Genomic DNA, 18,353 nt, shown 5'->3' on the forward strand with positions numbered 1-18,353 from the left:
CAAGACAGTGGCTTTATAGCAAACCAGATGTGTACTGCTTGCAAAGAAGCAGAAACGACTCCCTTTAATATCAATTTGGAGATTATCTACATTGGGAAACTGTGATCAGTGCCAGTTTAATCGTCGAGCACTTCTCAACAAATTCCTGTCATTGTGAGTATGTTAAGATGGCCAAAAAATAATCAGTTCGGACAGGCAGACAGAGAAGAATAATTCTGAAGGCATAACGTGACAATTCATGCAGAGGTGGAAGGTAGACACATTGGTAAACCTACCTTTTGCCATTGTTGAATTTCTTTCTTTAAGTATCCAGAAGCTGACATCCTTTTTGGCGCCAAAATGCTTGCTTTTCCAGAGGTTAAAAATATCGCCGTTATCCACCAAATCCATCCGAATACATCTGCAAAAACACGAGGCTTTACTCATTGGCCTTCATGTCAGATGGTTGGGAAAACATATTATGAAGAATAATGGCCCGCGCCTTGCAGGTCATAGCGAGTTGCACAGCTGTATACACAGTAGTGTTCCAAATAATTCACTTTCACATAGTAATTCCAAGTGTTATCCATTTTATTGCCAAGTTTTATCCAAATTTCATTGTCACGCCAAAGCTGCGAAATTCATTAAACTTCTGCGTTTCATTACTGCATGATTGCCTATCCAGGCCTAAACATGAGTTTTGTTTGAATCTCGACTCTTCAATATTGTATGCGAATTACATCCTACCCAATGCATTTCGGTAACAACCTTCGTCAGGGGTATCTGTGTTATAAACATACGCATGTATCCGTCACCTGTTATTTAACATTTCACTTGATTCACAATTACTTTAAATAATATACCCACTTTAAATCTAACAAACCCACCCAGATACCAACACATCTCTAACCCCCCCATCTACCCCGTGCTCATAGTAATCCTACCACAACATCATAACAAAAATAAATAAATCACACTGCCCTAAAATCATATGTCATCAAAAAGATTCTATTGTGTAGCTTCAAACATAAACTTCCAATATACAGCTTGAAACATAAATCCAACCTCCCCCAAACTATGGCCTACAGGCGGGTGGGTTACGTCACTTTAAATAGAGCGGTTTGTTGGTGGACGGGTAAAATGGAGATTAGACATGAAGGTCGTTATGTGGCAGGTTTACATCAGGTACGCACGGGAGTAAGATGGGGATAAATAACGACCCGTTAGGGTATGAGGAGTAAGAGGGCTTGTACGCGTTGTTTTACGTGAAATAGGGAATAACATTGGGAGGTAGTAAAGTTACAGAACCGTGCCCAGAGCGTCAGTGCTCCTTAGCTCTTTTGTTGATGGATGACAGCCGAGGTGAAGATGAAGTCCGCTTGGACTTCTTCTTCTTCTTGTGCCTCTTCCCCGAGTGTCCTGAAGACCTTGAGTGGAATGAAGTGGGCTTTGGGCTCTGGGAGTGGTCCCACGACCTCCTCTTCTTCCATCGGGACCGGGATGTCCACGGAGTCTCGCTGGACGGTGTCAACTGCTGGGCCACAAGGAGTTTCATGGCCCGCTCCAGCAAGGCCTTCAGAGCCATAGTCAGGCAGTCCGAGCACGACTTTGAATCATGGTCACGCTTGAGACACCAGAGGCAGACGAGGTGGGGGCCGGTAACTGACATCATGCAGTGACAGGCACTGCATGGCTTGAACCCTGTCTTCCTCCAAGACATCCTTGCACATAAAAGAAAATATCTTCCAAATCTGACATAAAGTGGAGAAAAAGCCTATCAAAAACCAACAGAGGGGTAGCTGTTCCCAGATCCGCCCTTAACTGGCGCGGTAAGAAAAGAACTGACGTCTGCGCGCCGGGCTGGCTCTATATAGGCACTGTGATATCATAACTAACGCCGATGACTTCGCACGGAGCCGAATGGAGTCACCCGACGGCACGCACAGGGGGTCTTGCTCAGTAAAGGTTTCTGGATCCAACCTGAGCCTGGGAAATTCAAAGGTAAGGGATCTGCAGCTAGAAGTCTCTATCAGATTGGCCCTCACTCAAGAACCGCAGTCTGATAGGTCATTTCACTGCAGACCTTAGTGCATTTGCATTTGTTATAATGTTGCCTTTCTAAAAAGTAGGCTTCTGTAACAGAATATCATAGTCAAAATATTGTCTCACATAAATATTGTTTCCTAAGTATTTTTTCCAAAGATATTGCCTCAATGGGGGTCATAAATAACATTTACATCCAATGGGACGACACTTAGATGTCAGACCACATTTCTGGCTACGATAGTCTGACATGCAACCCTCATTGACCAGCTGTACGTCATCAGCTCAGCAGCACGAGTCATTGGATGAAGTAGTCTGCTGATATGATGGTTATTGTGGTCTCACTATTGACGGGTAGGGTCCCGGGTAGCTGTGGCGAGAGTGTTTTTCATCCTGTTCGGCCCCTGTAGAGCTCTCTAACTGTGGGAGGAATGTCTTAGATGTGGTTCAGGAGCTCATGTTCTGAGTGGAGGATTCACTCTTGTGAATTGGTCTGTGATAGATGGAAAAGTCGTTAGAAATGCTGCAGATAAGGTCCGTTGTATTACGAATATGTTCACTAGTTTGCTTTAATATTTTAACATTTTGTGGCAACTTAATGCTCAATTACATATGTTTCCTTCCCACTGCTGCTTTACCACCTCTCCTTAGTTGGAGCCATGGAGGTTTTCTGTTGTGGATATATGCAAGCCCTACCAAAAACTCTTGCAGTTTTTTCTAAGCAGCACTGGCAAGTGATATCTCATGGCATATGCATGGTTACCTACAGGCATGCTGTATGGCCCTAAAATGTACTGTGTTTAGGTAATTTGAGCTTCAACTAAAGAATATCTGTAATCTTACAACTTCCAGCTAGAATATACCTGCTATATTTAAAACGAGCCACCTCGTTACTTGATCATAACACTTTGAACACTGGGATACTACATCCAGCATCAGCGGGTATGTATAGCATTACATATCACAAGCCACGGCCAACGTCTTTCTTGTATAATGGTCCTGAAAGAACCTCATTCACTTTTGAAGGGTTTACTCTTTAGAGCGCACCTACAATTGTGATTTTTAGCTTTTTTGCCCCCAAAGCTCTGCCACCACTATACATTTGAGCCTTAATTTCTGACTTCATGGACATGTAAGGTGCATATGGTGGACTCTGGAAAAAGAAAATGACTCCTGTTAATATGGCAGACTCTGGCATGGTGGTTAGACGCCTGGGATTAGGATGGACTGTGTGATGGGGCTTGGGCTCCTTAGGATTTGATGCTGTCTCTTCCTGTATGGCAGCACACCCCAGACTTGTACACCATCTGTAGGTAGGGTGGCCACTCCACCAGATGGGGGGATATCCATCGGATGAGGCATAGGCAGGGCTTTAAGTGGAATGAAAAACCTGGGGGGTCTCTCAAAGGGGCACGGTCAATGTAATTAAGGGCGTGGCTTAAAAACGTAAGCTAAAAATCTGTGCTTAGCATAGTGTGCCGCCCGACTTGTATTTGGCTGTTTCTGTCATTGCATCCAGATATATGATAAAAGTACCATCATACCTACAATAAACCAGGAGTATTGGCTTTGTCAATGGTTGTTAGTTGCATAAAATAAATAAGCAACTATTGTTTGTTGTAGACAATATTGAAAAGCTTCCACTTAACCCCTTCGACGCGCTTGACGGAACGGTTCCGTCATGTACGTCGGTTGGGCTGTGCTTATGACGGAACCGTTCCGTCATGGCCCCGCCCGCGCACCGAATCTTCAGCGTGGCGCGGAAATCCGCGACGCGCTGAAGGGGTGAAAGCCCTGGTGACACCACAACAATGTTGCTGCTGCTGAGTTTCAAAAAGAGAAGGGAAATCCAGAGAGAAAGTGACTCTCTTTAAAGGATTTCCCTTCCCCTACAACGCTCACCTGGCATGACGTCATGCCGTAACTTCTCCACTAGTGAGAAGTGAGCAGTGTGAGCACGCGCACATCGATGTGCCGCTGCCACTGCAGTCCGGAAAAAAAACGGACCACCTGTGCCAGGGCACAAAACAGAGCCCAAAAGACAACCCGTTTCGAGGCCACCTTTAAAAAACTGTTGGTGCTCAGAACCGGTGAGACTCGGCCCACTTTAAACCCTGGGCATTAACAATCGGAAAGCTGTAAGCGGTGCCTAATTTGAGCCAGTGGTTTCCGATGCCTGGCGCTGCCACTTTATCTTTATACCAACACTTATGACAGCCTGCCACATGGTGGCGGTGTTAACCTTATTTTGAGATGAGTACAACAACCCTTGTTTGATAATTCAATATATATTAAAATGACTGATACCTGACACCCAACCCTATATTAATAGCTTGAGCGGCAGGTATTAATCATCTTTAGGTCAGGTCTGCGAGGCTTCTTACTACAGCACGCCTTCATATAGCGCCCCTCTGGGATTTGATAAGAGCCCTTCATGTGGCTGCTTCACAGGTTCAGGCATTGTTAAGTGGATATAAGATAGCTCCAATATGGAAATATAAAGACATTCTGGCTTGTACACAGACACCACTTCTACCTGCTGCACAATCTGATTACAGAGGAGTGCTGAAAGATGTATGTGTCCCCGTGACAAGGTGGACAAACAGAAGATTCATATGTTGCATTCGTGGTAATGATTTTAAGTTGATGCATGGCCGGTCTGTGTTTGTAAGTAAACTGATAATGTCACAGAACTTTACACGATGGCAACACGAAGGTCCCTGGTTGCAGAGTGAATGAATCAATGACGTGGTATTCGCCTAAGATATCATTCGGCTAAAATGTGAACGATCTCTGGCGATGAAACATCCCCACAGTGGGCCACTCTAACCGGTTATCTCTCAACCACTCAGTTTAGCCTTCAAAAAGAAATCATATATTTTTCCTGTTGTCCTGTCTACCACCGAGCCGTTCATCCTATGCTGCAGGTGAAAGGGCGGGGCTAGAATACACAAAGAACAGGCAGCAGTCACAAAGCACAGGCAGCAGTCACAAAGAACAGGCAGCAGTCACAAAGAACAGGCAGCAGTCACAAAGAACAGGCCCCTGTCACCAAAGTAATGAGGTGCCACTCTCACACCCTACTCTTTTTTATAGAGCGCTTCATGTTGAAGTTCTACCATTTCTAAGCACTGTTATCAACAGGTTTTTGTTTCCCCCCATAATAATAATAGTTGTTTGATCCAATTTGACCATATAGGCCCTCAGAGGGGGCTCATCTTGCCAGTGGATACATCTTAGGAGGCGAAGAGTGTAGCAACCAATGTCACTAGAGTTTAGCAGCAGTGTCCAGAGGGTGTCGAGGTCGTCAAATATCATTATAGCAGAGCATTAAATATTTCAAAGGCAGTATGTTTGATTGATAGAACATTCATCCCTTTTTTAGCTCGAACTTCTCTTTATAGGGCACAGGGAGGTCTTATCTTGCAGGAAATGATAATGAAACACCTGTGAAGATGCTTGAACAAGGGATGTCATTGCCAAATGCTTGCTGTTGTAGTTTCAATGTATTCGGGTGGGAGCGGGAACTTTGAGAGATTCCATAGAAACCTCGGTGAGCAGAGCTGGTAGGGAGTAAAGGAGGGGAGAGGGCAGGGCCCCCCTAGCAAGGGACATGTTTGGGTCAAGTCGAGAGCCAGCGCGCATGCACTGCTCTGCGACGCATGCTATAGTCTCTGCGAGGTTTGAACTCGTCAACTTAGCTAACAAGCATAAGCAAAATCAATGGCTCTAGCCAAACACTTATAAAGCCCCAAAGGCGAGACCTATAAGCTTTGCCAATGCTTGTTAATGTATCATAGCAGTCTGAATTATCACACGTGTCGGAGTGTGATGGTGGGTTGTGTTGATGCTGTCATTGGCAGCGCTGGCAGGGGCTATGGATGGGGCAAGCGGCAGCGGCCTCCCGACCCGGGCCCTGGAACGTATTTTTTCTACAATTTAAACACGAGCTGTAAGTGATTAGCAGGCTGAGGGCCTACGCCAGGATGGGGTCAGTGGTCGAACTACTTCATAAGACCTTTGATTGGTTAGAAAAACCTCTGCCAAAGACGGCAAGCCTGACCTAGAAGAAAGAGGCTCCATTACTGATTGGCCCGCTCCCCCGCTCCCCCGCCCCCCCGCCCCCCCGGAAATCGTTGCTTAGTTGCAAATATGCCAGAGCTCCAGGCCGGGTGCAGATGCGGTCTTCCACCAGACTCCACAGATGTCTGTCTCTGGCACTGGCCAGGGGATGGGCGTGCCTGTGGCTGACAGACGGCATGTCCGTGCCAGGCAGCATTTAGGAGGAAGAAATGACGTTGTTTGGGTGCATACCCATCCATCCACTTATCCATTCATTCTTGCATCCACCCATTTATCAATACATGCATCATCCACTAACTGACCAGTTCCTCAGTCCTTGCACTCAACCGTAATCTCACTGACACATTCATTCATCCATGCACGCCCTCATCTATTCATCGTCCATGGACTGATTCACCCATCCATCCACTTATCCATTCATTCTTGCATCCACCCATTTATCAATACATGCATCATCCACTAACTGACCAGTTCCTCAGTCCTTGCACTCAACCGTAATCTCACTGACACATTCATTCATCCATGCACGCCCTCATCTATTCATCGTCCATGGACTGATTCACCCATCCATCCACTTTACACTCATCTACCCATTCATTCTTGCATCCACCCATTCATCAATACATGCAGTCATCCACTAACTGACCAGTTCCTCAGTCCTTGCACTCACCCCATAATCTCACTGACACATTCATTCATCCATGCACACCCTCATCTATTCATCATCCATGGACTGATTCACCCATCCATCCACTTATCCACTCATCTACCCATTCATTCTTGCATCCACCCATTCATCAATACATGCAGTCATCCACTAACCGACCAGTTCCTCAGTCCTTGCACTCACCCCGTAATCTCACTGACACATTCATTCATCCATGCACACCCTCATCTATTCATCATCCATGGACTGATTCACCCATCCATCCACTTATCCACTCATCTACCCATTCATTCTTGCATCCACCCATTCATCAATACATGCAGTCATCCACTAACTGACCAGTTCCTCAGTCCTTGCGCTCAACCGTAATCTCACTGACACATTCATTCATCCATGCACGCCCTCATCTATTCATCATCCATGGACTGATTCACCCATCCATACACTTACTCAGTTATTTATCCACCCATGGACTGTGTCACTTACACACCCATTTCTTAATGAATGTGTTCATCTTCTAATCATTCTTTCATCCATTCGTGCATACATCCTTTCACCCTCCTACTCCTTCTAGCATGCATTCACCTCTGCACACACAACCTATTCAAGCAATTAAAAGCATTTTCACTTATATGAAAAATCAGACTTGTCGGCTTCCTCCATGCTTGTTCCTTATGTTGGATTTAGGAAATCGGTCTGAAAATGTCCCTCCATCATGTGTTTAGTCTGGTCCTCCAGGAAAAACGACGTCTTTTTCTCTTAATACACCTTGTAAAGCTTGAAATAATAACTACTGTAAATTGCTAATACAACCTATTACTTCCTTGACTGTCATGAATATTTTAATGGCAAACAACGTCCTGTCCTCCATGCCCGGCTACGTCGGAGCCAATTTTCCACTGTTGGCACACATTCAATGGGCACAAACAGGGAACAGAAAACACGAACATAGGGCAAGTCGAATGACCTCAGCATGTACATTAGATATTTCAAAATCAAAAGATTCTCATACTTTGACTTTGTAATCCATGTGCCATCAAAGAGCCTTTCCAAACATCTGTTCATGAGTTTGCTAATGGAGGACTCTTAAGTAAAGAAAAGTGTGGAGGCCATGAACCATCTCACTACCTCAAGAGCTAGCATCACAGGCACATGGTGAACCATGAGAGGGCGACCTACCGGTACATCTTTCGATCAGGGGACCGTTTGAAGCTCTTCACCGCAACATCTCCAAGGCAGGTGTAGTTGGATGGAGGGATCATCTCGTAGATTGTAACTGGTCTGTGCGCAGAACTCCCTTTATCGCTCCAGATTTTCCTGCAATGTTCAATTACATTTTTCCAGTTACATATGTATCCATAATACTTAAATGAAGCGAGTGAGGTCTAGCGTCATAGCCTCCAGCCTTCTTTGTGTGGAGTAGCGTACTATAGGCATTAAGAGCAAGGCATAGTGCCCAGCTTCACACACAGTGCTGACTTTAATGTTGGTAGCGCCCGGTCCAGCAATCTTTCTTGGTGCCCTCCCACCCCATGATCTACTTCACAGATTCCCTCACTACCACTCTACGGCGGTGCCCTCCTCTCTCCTCAGCCTCTCTCCCATTTATTTTCTAATATGGACTTTCAAAGCACTTTACATCACATACATATTATACAGAGACAATGAATCTTACACGTGTGTAAGTCAATGTATAGCAAATGTTAAGACAATGATGACTACAAGGGGTAAAAGTCACATTTCATCCATACTGGTAGGCAATGTGGTTTAGATTTGCGAACACTTTGCGCCAGGTTTGGCTTACAGGTGAAACATAAACCCAAAACTGTTATGTTGGGATTTACTATCCAATGCAAATCGCGGTTTGCATTGGCTAATTTCCTAAAGTAACACAAATTTGTGCTGTGTGCTGCTTTGCATTACTTTACATGAAAGGGGCGTTCCATGAGTGGCACATTGGTGTTTCCATGCAATCACCCAAGGGTTTGGTGCAGATCCCGACCTCCAAGAATCGTAGACAGGTATTTGCACCAGAATCTTACGATTCCTTGGGGTGAGGTCAACAAGGACATATGTTTTCATTTCTCCTCGTTTTTCCTACTTTGCATGTGTGATGCAGCGTACAGCGCTCTACAAAGCATGACGTGTTTTTGACAGTTTTTGCCCTGGAAGTCCTGTAACTTGGGAAGAGCCTAAATAAATGTATATCTTTTCCAATTGGATTGGAAGCCACGTGTAAAATTCCACACGTTTTTAGTATTATTCTCGTTTGGCACAATCCAAATTGTTTTTAGATCGGGCTTTAGACAATAAATAATAAATCTGTGTTTGTAAAGCGCAAATTACTCACCCTTACGGGTCTCAAGGCGCTGGGGGCCGTTGTGGAAACTATGTGAGCTATTGCCCAGAGTCACATGGTGCTGAGCTGAGCTGCCGCGAGAGCCAGGATCGAACCGAAGTCAGCTGCCCAGGCCGCTGCGCCACACCGCATCCTGTATTCTCTGTACATAATTCTAGTGGCTTTCAGACAGCCCTCTTCATGCCTCTGTCTATTGCTCTGTCATTCCTATTTTTCTTTTGCCCTCTACAGCCTTGTTCTGTGAACATTACAGTATGTCATTAGATTGCTGCGTTTCTTCAATGCTGTTGATGAACTATTATTTGGGAATGTATATATGTCATCGTTTTGGGGTTCTGGAATGTGCCGATGTGCAGGGATTGAAGGCTGTCGGAGTTGGAGAGAATGAAATGTTTTTTAATTACACATGCGAGCTTGAAAAAAAAATCTTGGATCTGTTTCCACGCACTGACCACTTTTAACTCGGAATTGCTGTCTTATTTGTGAACAGTTTAGGATTTTCCTACAGAATGAGGTGAGAATTCACATGAAAAGGTGACAATTATGATAACAACCATTCAACTGTGTAATAAGGTAATAGGAACTTTGTTTGTCATTCCCAGCCCAAGGGAAAAAAAAATAACATTGTGAAAAAATATAAGTCCTTTTCAAAAAGTTTGCAGATCAGCCAGAGTGAATTCTAAAGTTAATCAGATTGTGACAAATAAAAAGGGTATATGTGAAAGTTTGAATAATGTTTTGCTAAAAGTGTATATCGGGGTGGTATATTTATCTAAGAAAAAATATCAAGTTCTGATATGTGTTGTGGAGATTGCCATAATTAAGGTGGGAATAATGGCCGAATCTCCCATTAAGATTTTAACTGATGTCACTTGTGAAAAGTCTTGGACTAATTTGCTTTTGAAACCTGCCAATGTGAATCCAAAGACGTTTGGTGATTAGGATATCACAATGAAAGGATTTTTCTCAGACGTCTTGAAGTTTAAAGGTTGAGAACCTTTTGCAAAAGTACATGTTGCTGAAAAGGGGAAAGATATTATGGGTTGGCACGATCAGGGTAGATTTGGAATTTCACTTAAGCCTAGACCTGAGCCAGTTGTTTTGTGTGACATGCCTATTTTGTCTGTGGAAACACCACCTTTATGTGCAGATATTGAAATGTTGCTCAAGAAGTATGAAAGGGTGTTTAGTTACAGTGTGGTCCTTGTCGAAGGATTTGAGCAAAAAAAATTAAATTGAAACGTGATGCCCGGTTATTCAAAAAGTGAGAGCTGTACCTATATTGGTCAAGAAAGAGCTGAAATGTTTTTTAGGTAAGATGTGTGAACAAGGAATCTTCATACCTGTTGAATCGTCAGAGTAGGTTTCCGCAGCAGTTATTGCTAGGAAAAATGTGGGTAAAATATGCTGATGTTAGAGTGTTGAATCACATAGTTGTGGATTGCCATCCTCTTCTACGCATTCATGCTGTTCATCTAAAGTGGTAGTAAATTCTTTCCCACTATAGACTTACATCCACCATATCATTGAATTTCTTTGGCTAAAGAGTCACAGCCATTAACAATCTTTGGAACTCCATATGGGGCCTACATGTATTTGTGGATGCTATTTGGTCTGGTATCCCCTGCAAGTGTGTTTCAGCGTGTGATGGAAGAAATGTTTGGTGGGTAGGCTTGAATTCAAGCTTTTCAGGGTGATATTCCCATTAATGCAGAGACTACTGAAGGACATATTGAGAAATTAGAGATTGTGTTAAGACAAAGGCAGTGGGTTGTACAAGACAGGTTAACCCTAGCTCCCAGTGTGTAGGTCATTTTGATCTCATGCTGGTGTTATTTATACATTTAAAAAAAAATATGGCAGCTGCTGGTCGCCCCTCCATGTTCCTTGGAGATGGCCAAATGATTTAATCTGTCTCATTTTAAATGAATGAATTCATTGGTTTTATATGTCCACTCTAGAATGGAATAGAAGTTTATTGTGTAATTATGTATACTGTTTTATCGTGTTTTACAAATTAAGTTATTAAAAGTAAAATTTGAAAGTTAAGCAAACTATTGAGACATGGTATTACAGTAAACAGAGAAAAGTGTTCGTATTTGACCAGTCAAGATGATTATCTAGGACACAACATCACAGATCATGGTATAAAACCCAAGTCATCTTTGGTGAGGGCAATAAGTGAAGCGGAAACAGCGTTTACAATGAGGTTTTTACCTCGTTATGCCTTTGCAACGCAACGTGGATTATTTTATTGGGGGGATACAAATACATTGTTGTTAAATATAAATATAAAACAAAGCATGGTATTAGCATGCGTTTTAAATGCATTTTTGTGGTAAAAACATGTACGCTAAAAAATGGGTGTAAAAGGCATGCAAAGTAATTGCATGCGATGTACCGTCGTACAACCTAAGTGAAGCACCCATTCCTAAAGACAAAGATTCACTCAGATCCTTCTTAGACCTGAGTGAGTATTATGCCAGATTTATTCAAGAATACACTTTTGGGGTATAACTATTAAGAGGACTTTTAAAAGAAGAAGTGAAATTTGAATGATCAGATGAAGAGCAATTGGCATTTGATAATCATTTTGTTGAAGATACATATACATGTGCGTATGTATATGTGTATGTATATAGGTAATATATATTACGTATATACATACACATATGTAAACATACATGCATATATACATACACACACATATATATACACATATATACACACACACACACACACACATACACACACACATATATATATATATATATATATATATATATATATTCACTGAAAAAACCATAGGTTTCACACACGTTATAGTTAGGAATTAGCATTTAAAAAACCTTGCAAATTCAGTGAAAAAACCATAGGTTTCACACATGTTATAGTTAGCTGGACATTTTACTGATAAAAAACCAATGAAATTCCCCCGTTATAGTTAGTGCAGGCAACTATAATTCACGCGACCGCAATCCTCTGCTGATGCTAATACTGTATTTAGACACTTATTTGCCCATGTCTTCTTCCATAAAATTTTAGCTATACATATATTACAAATATTTTTTTTTCATAAAGACACATATGTCATCAGCAGAGGATTGCGGTCGCGTGAGTTATAGTTGCCTGCACTAACTATAACGGGGGAATTTCATTGGTTTTTTATCAGTAAAATGTCCAGCTAACTATAACATGTGTGAAACCTATGGTTTTTTCACTGAATTTGCAAGGTTTTTTAAATGCTAATTCCTAACTATAACGTGTGTGAAACCTATGGTTTTTTCAGTGAATTTGTACGTTTTTTTAAATGCTAAGTTACTTTACGCCATTCGTGGCGTGCGCGCCCACTTAACGCGCACCGTGCGCGCACAGTGAGCACGCGGTGCGCTTCGCGCACCGCGCGCCCACTTTACGCAGTTAGTGCCGTGGATGGGCCATGTACGCACGATGCGCTTTGCGCACCGTGCGCACATGGAGGACATATTATGCGCTTCGTTGTGAAAGGTAAGCTTTTACATTTCTGAAAGCACCGCGCGCCCACTTTACGCAGTTAGTGCCGTGGATGGGCCATGTACGCACAATGCGCTTCGCGCACCGTGCGCACATGGAAGACATATTATGCGCTTCGTTGTGAAAGGTAAGCTTTTAAATTTCTGTATTCCGGAAATATGCCATGCACAAATGGTGCCCTACGGGCACTATTTGAACATGGGGTGGGGAGAGTGTGGATAATTTTTTTTTTTTTTATTTTTTTTACCGTACGCGTACGGTAAGCGTAATCGGCGATTTTTCATAAAAAAATAAAAAATAATTTTTGGCCTTGGGGGTACTTTGGGGATACATTCAACAAGGATAGGTGGTTGGGAGCTGTCTAAACAGTCCTTTTCCATGTTTTTTCCCTTTGTTTTTCCTCCCCCCCTCAGAGTGCGAGAGAGAAAATGGCAGCCGCCGCTTCCTGGTTTCGAACGATTCGAATGTTTACTAAGATCTAACAGCCAATCAGAATCGCGCTCGCGCACGGCACCGTACGCGTACGGTAAGCTTACCGTAAGCGCACCGTAAGCTGGCTCAGATATATATATTGATTTGAATGCTATTTTCTCAGGAACTACTGAACAGATTTACACCAGACCTACAAAAGGCACTTCCTTGACCTGAGGACTATCTCTCTGCCAAATTTCAAGTAACTCTGTTCAGCCGTTCGGGCTGTAGCTGTGTCTAAAAGTCCTATGGAAAAATGCATGGGAAAAACGCGTTTTGGGACCCCCCTTTTATCTCAGCCCCCGCTTGACGAATCCCCCCGAGACTTTCAGGGTAGGAGCGGAGCGGAGCGGAGCGCCCCACCTATTTTGAAAATTTCGCGAGGATTCGTCGACCGGCGCCAAAGTTATTCCAAATAGAATGTTGCGGATTTCTTATGGAAACAGGGTCCTAACTATAACTATCTACTGGCGACCGCCAGTAGATAATATATATATTTAGCTCCACCTCCACTTTCGCCTCTTGCGGAGCACTCGCGGACGGGTGCAGTTTGCGGTAGTTTGCCGTTACCGTTGAATAAATAAACAACTGTGATTGTCCCCCCGGAGTGCGGTATTTCTTCAACAAGTATGGGGAAATTGAGCTTTGGATATATATATATATATAGTAGACAAGTCAATGAAAAATAGCTAAATACCATATCATTTTCATTAAAACGTTTACTGTACTAACTTTGGGCCAATTGGAACGCTGTTGTTGGTTAGCTGTATTGAATTTTTAGTCATGACATTTTCTGTCCACAATACATATACATAATTATTATACATACATATACTATACTATATATATATATATGTATATATATATATATAGTGCAGTGTGCTCACAGACAAAGATGGTCTACACGTTTCTACAACAGCCTTCAGCTTGGTCATAAAGTTCATGTGTAGATTGTCCTTTTTAAAGGGCAACACACCCTTTACCACCACAATAGAATTACAACAAATATCTTCAAAACAAAAGAATGGGCAATAGTTATTGTTAAAGACAAATGCTCTTGGACTCATTATCTTAGTGATCATCATAATCATACTACCTGTGTCTGGTAAAGTACCAAAATCCCTTATAGCTATTAAAGTGCATGTCTATTTGTGGCAGGTAACATGTTTTCTCAAACAACTCCACAAACCTATTTGTAACGTTGAAAGCAGTAATCTCAACATGTCCTGTAAAAACTAAGGAGCCAATAAAACATAAACAAGTTAATATAAGGTAGACAAGTCAATGAGAAACATGTAAATACCATATAATTTTCGTTGAAACATTCACTGTACTAACTTTGGGTCAATAGGAATGCTATTGTAGGTTAACTCTTTTGAATTTTGAGTCATGATATTTTCTGTGCACAATATATATATACATAATTATTGTACATAAATATACATATTGAAAAACAAAGGATGTGGCACTCTTAAGCAGGCTTTTGCTGTACTTTATTAACAAGCGTTCACTCCACCAACGCGTTTCAGCCTCACTTGGCTTTTTTCACAGTCAGTGAGTCCTTCTTCACTTTACACATTTATACTGCCCATCTCTGCCTTAAGGTGTCATTATGGGAGTTGTAGTTTTGAAGATATTTTACACAATTTACACAATTTTATACATATTTACAAGAAAGACAATTGCGCCATTTGTCAACTATTTATATTCTCTACGATTTCATCATTACGCAAAGTTAATGTTTTTAACAAAGCGTTGTTTAAGTCAAGTTTCCTGTTTCTTTTTTTGAGTGACATGCTGTTTTGTAAATAATCTTTTAGGTTAGGTATAGCACCTGGTGTTATAGACATTCATTATTTGTTACGCTTTATATGATCAATTAAATTGCACTAGTGTCACGAATTTCACAGCATAGATCATTTTGCATGTACCTTAATGTTTGGGTATAGTACCCCATTCATGTATCTACAATATTATATTAGTTCAAAACGGCTACCAAACTATTTACATTAAAGAAACATTTCTTAATCTAGGTGTACATAAAGTTCTTCATCGTTATTTATGCCTTTCGGGCTCTTAGTCCTGAGTCTTTTAATGAGACGTCATTCCATTTGTCTTAGCATCTTGACTCTATCTCCCCCACGATCTCCTTGGGGTACCGTTATAATCCCATAGAAAACCATTGATTTCCAGTCGCCTTGTTGACATTTACTCATGTGTTTCGCTGTTGCATACGCCATGTCCCCATTCTTCACTGCACGTATGTGCTCAAGAATACGTTTCTTAAGCATGCATGTGGTACTGCCAATGTATTTCATGCCGAATTTGCATTCTATAATGTAGATTACAAATGTGGATGTGCAGGTGATATTCTGATCGATCATAATAGATTTTCCATTGGGGTCAAAAATAGCAATCATGTTTTTTCCTATTTTGCAGGCTTTGCATGAGTTACATTTTTTAAATCCTTTTTGTTGGTCTAATAGCCAATAAGTTTGTTGCTTAGGTTGAAAATAACTTCTTGCTAGTAGGTCTTGAAGTGATGTTGTTTTCCTATAGGTCACCACTGGTTTAGTGCCTATCATTTTGCCTTTGTCAGGGTCTCCGGAAATTATGTGCCAATACTTCCTCATTTTGTTTACAATTCTTCCGCTCTCCTTACTGTATGTGGTCACAAATCGTGGTGTCACGTTATCTTGAGTGATTTTCGGTTTTTCAATTAAGCTCTCTTCCCTTGCTTTTTTATCAATCCGTTGTTTACATTTTCTAGGTGTTCGTTCATTATAGCCTCTCATTTTGAATCTTTTTTTGCTTTCTTTAATTTTTTGTTCTGCAACTGCTTCTTTTTAACAATTTCTCTTCATGCGTGTAAATTCTCTGAAAGGGATGCTGTTTATTAATGGTTTTGGGTGGAAGCTTATCCCGTGCAGGACACTGTTGGTGGCGGTCTTTTTTCGGAAAAGCGTTGATTGTAATTTCCCATCTTCTATATAGACCTTAGTGTCCAAAAAAACAATTTCTTTCTTGTGCGTTGTACATGTGAACGCCAATCCAATTTGATTGTGATTCAGTTTGGAGAAATATTCGCGAAACTCCAGTTCAGTTCCATTCCAAACTATAAACAGGTCATCTATATAGCGTACCCATAAGATTACATTGATCAAGGTCTTCTTGATTGTCTGCATTCCACGCTATGGTCCTTTCCCACCATCCCATGGTGATGTTGGCATAGTTTGGAGAAAATGAAATTCCCAAGGCTGTACCACACTCTTGCTTGAATAGTTCTTTATTAAACAGAAAAATATTGTTCTTTAAGCATATTTCATACTGAGAAGCATTTCCGTATGCTCAAGTTCCGAAGTGTTCCGCTGTTTTAGGAAGTATTTGCACGCTGTTAGACCAATTTCATATCTAATTGATGTGTACAATGAAACAACGTCTATTATAACCAAGAGGTATTCTGGGTTGCATACTAATCCTGTTAGAATTCTGAGGAAGTCTCCAGTGTCTTTTAGATACGAGCTCATGCTCTGTGCGATTGGCGCTAGAAACTTATCCACGTACTGTGACAGATTTTCATACAGAGAATTGCAGGAGAAGACTATTGGTCTCCCTGGTGGATTGATCAGAGTCTTATGAATTTTTGGCAAAATGTATATACATGGTATCACCGGAAAATCTTTTGTTAAAAATTTTCTTTCTTCATCATTGATGAGCTGTTTCTGAAACCACAATTGGAGATTTGAATTTAGTTCCATTGTCATTTTATTTATTGAATTGTTCTGCAATCTACAGTAGTTACCCACGTCATTTAATAGTCTTAATGCCTCTTGGATATAATCACATGTGTCCATTATCACGATGTTTCACCTTTTATCGGCGGGCTTAATTGTGATTTCCTTGTTATTCACCAATTTGTCAATTGCTTTTCTTTCCTTTGTTGTTAGATTTTCTCTGTATTTTAAGTTACGAGTTGGTGGCATTCTTTCCAGTTCTTCAATTATTGAATCATAGAACAGGTCTATTTTGTTACCTGGAGACAGTGCCGGGCAATATTTCAATGTTCTCCTTAGTCCACTTTCTGGTCTCCTATTTGTTTGTATATCCAGATGTTCCAGTACTTCTTCCTCTGTCATTGCCTCATCCTCCAAATTATATAAGATGTCAAACATATTTTTAAGATCTGGCAATTGATCTATTGTGATCACAAGATCTTCATTATTTTCAGTCTGATTTAAACTTTGGGTTTTGTGTTCCTTATTGGCATGTATTTTCACCAGCTTGAGCTTCCTGGTGTATTTATACAGGTCTATTTGTGTTTGTGTGTAGTTGAAGTGCGACTCCGGACTGAATGATAAGCCTTTGTTTAAAACTAATATCTCATCTTGTGTTGGTTGATATTGTGGGATATTCACAATCAAGTTGATTTTTTCTACTTGCAACTCTGCATTGAATACTGCTTTCTTTCGCTTGGCCCTCCTTGTTTTTCTTGTGCTGGTGAGGGGTTTCTTGTCCCTCTTCCTCGGCCTTGGCTTGTGGCTCTTCCTCGACTGCCCCCCCCTTGTTAGGGTCTTGTCTAGGTTCATCATCCTCATTTCTTCTAAAAAAGTCATCCTTTCGATGCCACTCATGTCCCTTGATGTTTCACTCTCACTTGCCTCTGATTCACTTTTGCTCACTACTGCTGGCTTCAAGTATTGCCCAGGATAGTTCTTTTTTAAGGTGTCAAATCGTCTTGCGAACGTAAGTATTCTGCCTTGTAGGTAATCCTGTTCATCTCGTTTGAATTTGCGGGCTTTACGCTCTTGTATCTCTAATTCATGCAAACTGAACTATTAATCTATGCTGTGAAATTCATGACACGAGTGCAAAGAAACATTTATTGGATCAAATCTTTAGATACAATGATCCCATTAGGGTTGAATGACCGACCAGACATGAGTTGTTTTTTGTAACACACACCTGGCTATGTAACATATGGAATAATATTACTGCTGCATTAGAGAGCATCTTAAATAATACACACTATAACACACGGTGGTGGTGTCACTATGAGCACGACTGTAAAATTTTAAGACTTCTTTTTTTTTTTTTATCTTTTAATAAATCTATTGATTTCATTAAGTGACCACGGGAGTATCCGTCCTCTTAATGGTATGAGTTAGATATTTAGACTTTTTACACATAGATTAGTGTCTTGTATGTATGTATGAGTCTAAAAATGCATATTTTTCTGCA

General features: G+C 41.3%; 1 protein-coding gene across 1 annotated transcript in view; it reads right to left on the reverse strand.

Annotated features, from left to right (window-relative positions):
* Positions 1 to 18,353, reverse strand: part of LOC146844091 (uncharacterized) — a 144,823-nt gene that overhangs the window by 81,886 nt on the left and 44,584 nt on the right. The window contains exons 5-6 of the mRNA XM_085651760.1: positions 7,952 to 8,089; positions 276 to 400 (exon numbers count right to left, since the gene is read on the reverse strand). Coding sequence (XP_085507886.1) covers positions 276 to 400; positions 7,952 to 8,089 — 263 coding nt within the window. The remainder of the gene's footprint in view (positions 1 to 275; positions 401 to 7,951; positions 8,090 to 18,353) is intronic.

This window comes from Triturus cristatus, chromosome 4_1, assembly GCF_964204655.1.
Source record: "Triturus cristatus chromosome 4_1, aTriCri1.1, whole genome shotgun sequence".
Taxonomy (NCBI): domain Eukaryota; kingdom Metazoa; phylum Chordata; class Amphibia; order Caudata; family Salamandridae; genus Triturus; species Triturus cristatus.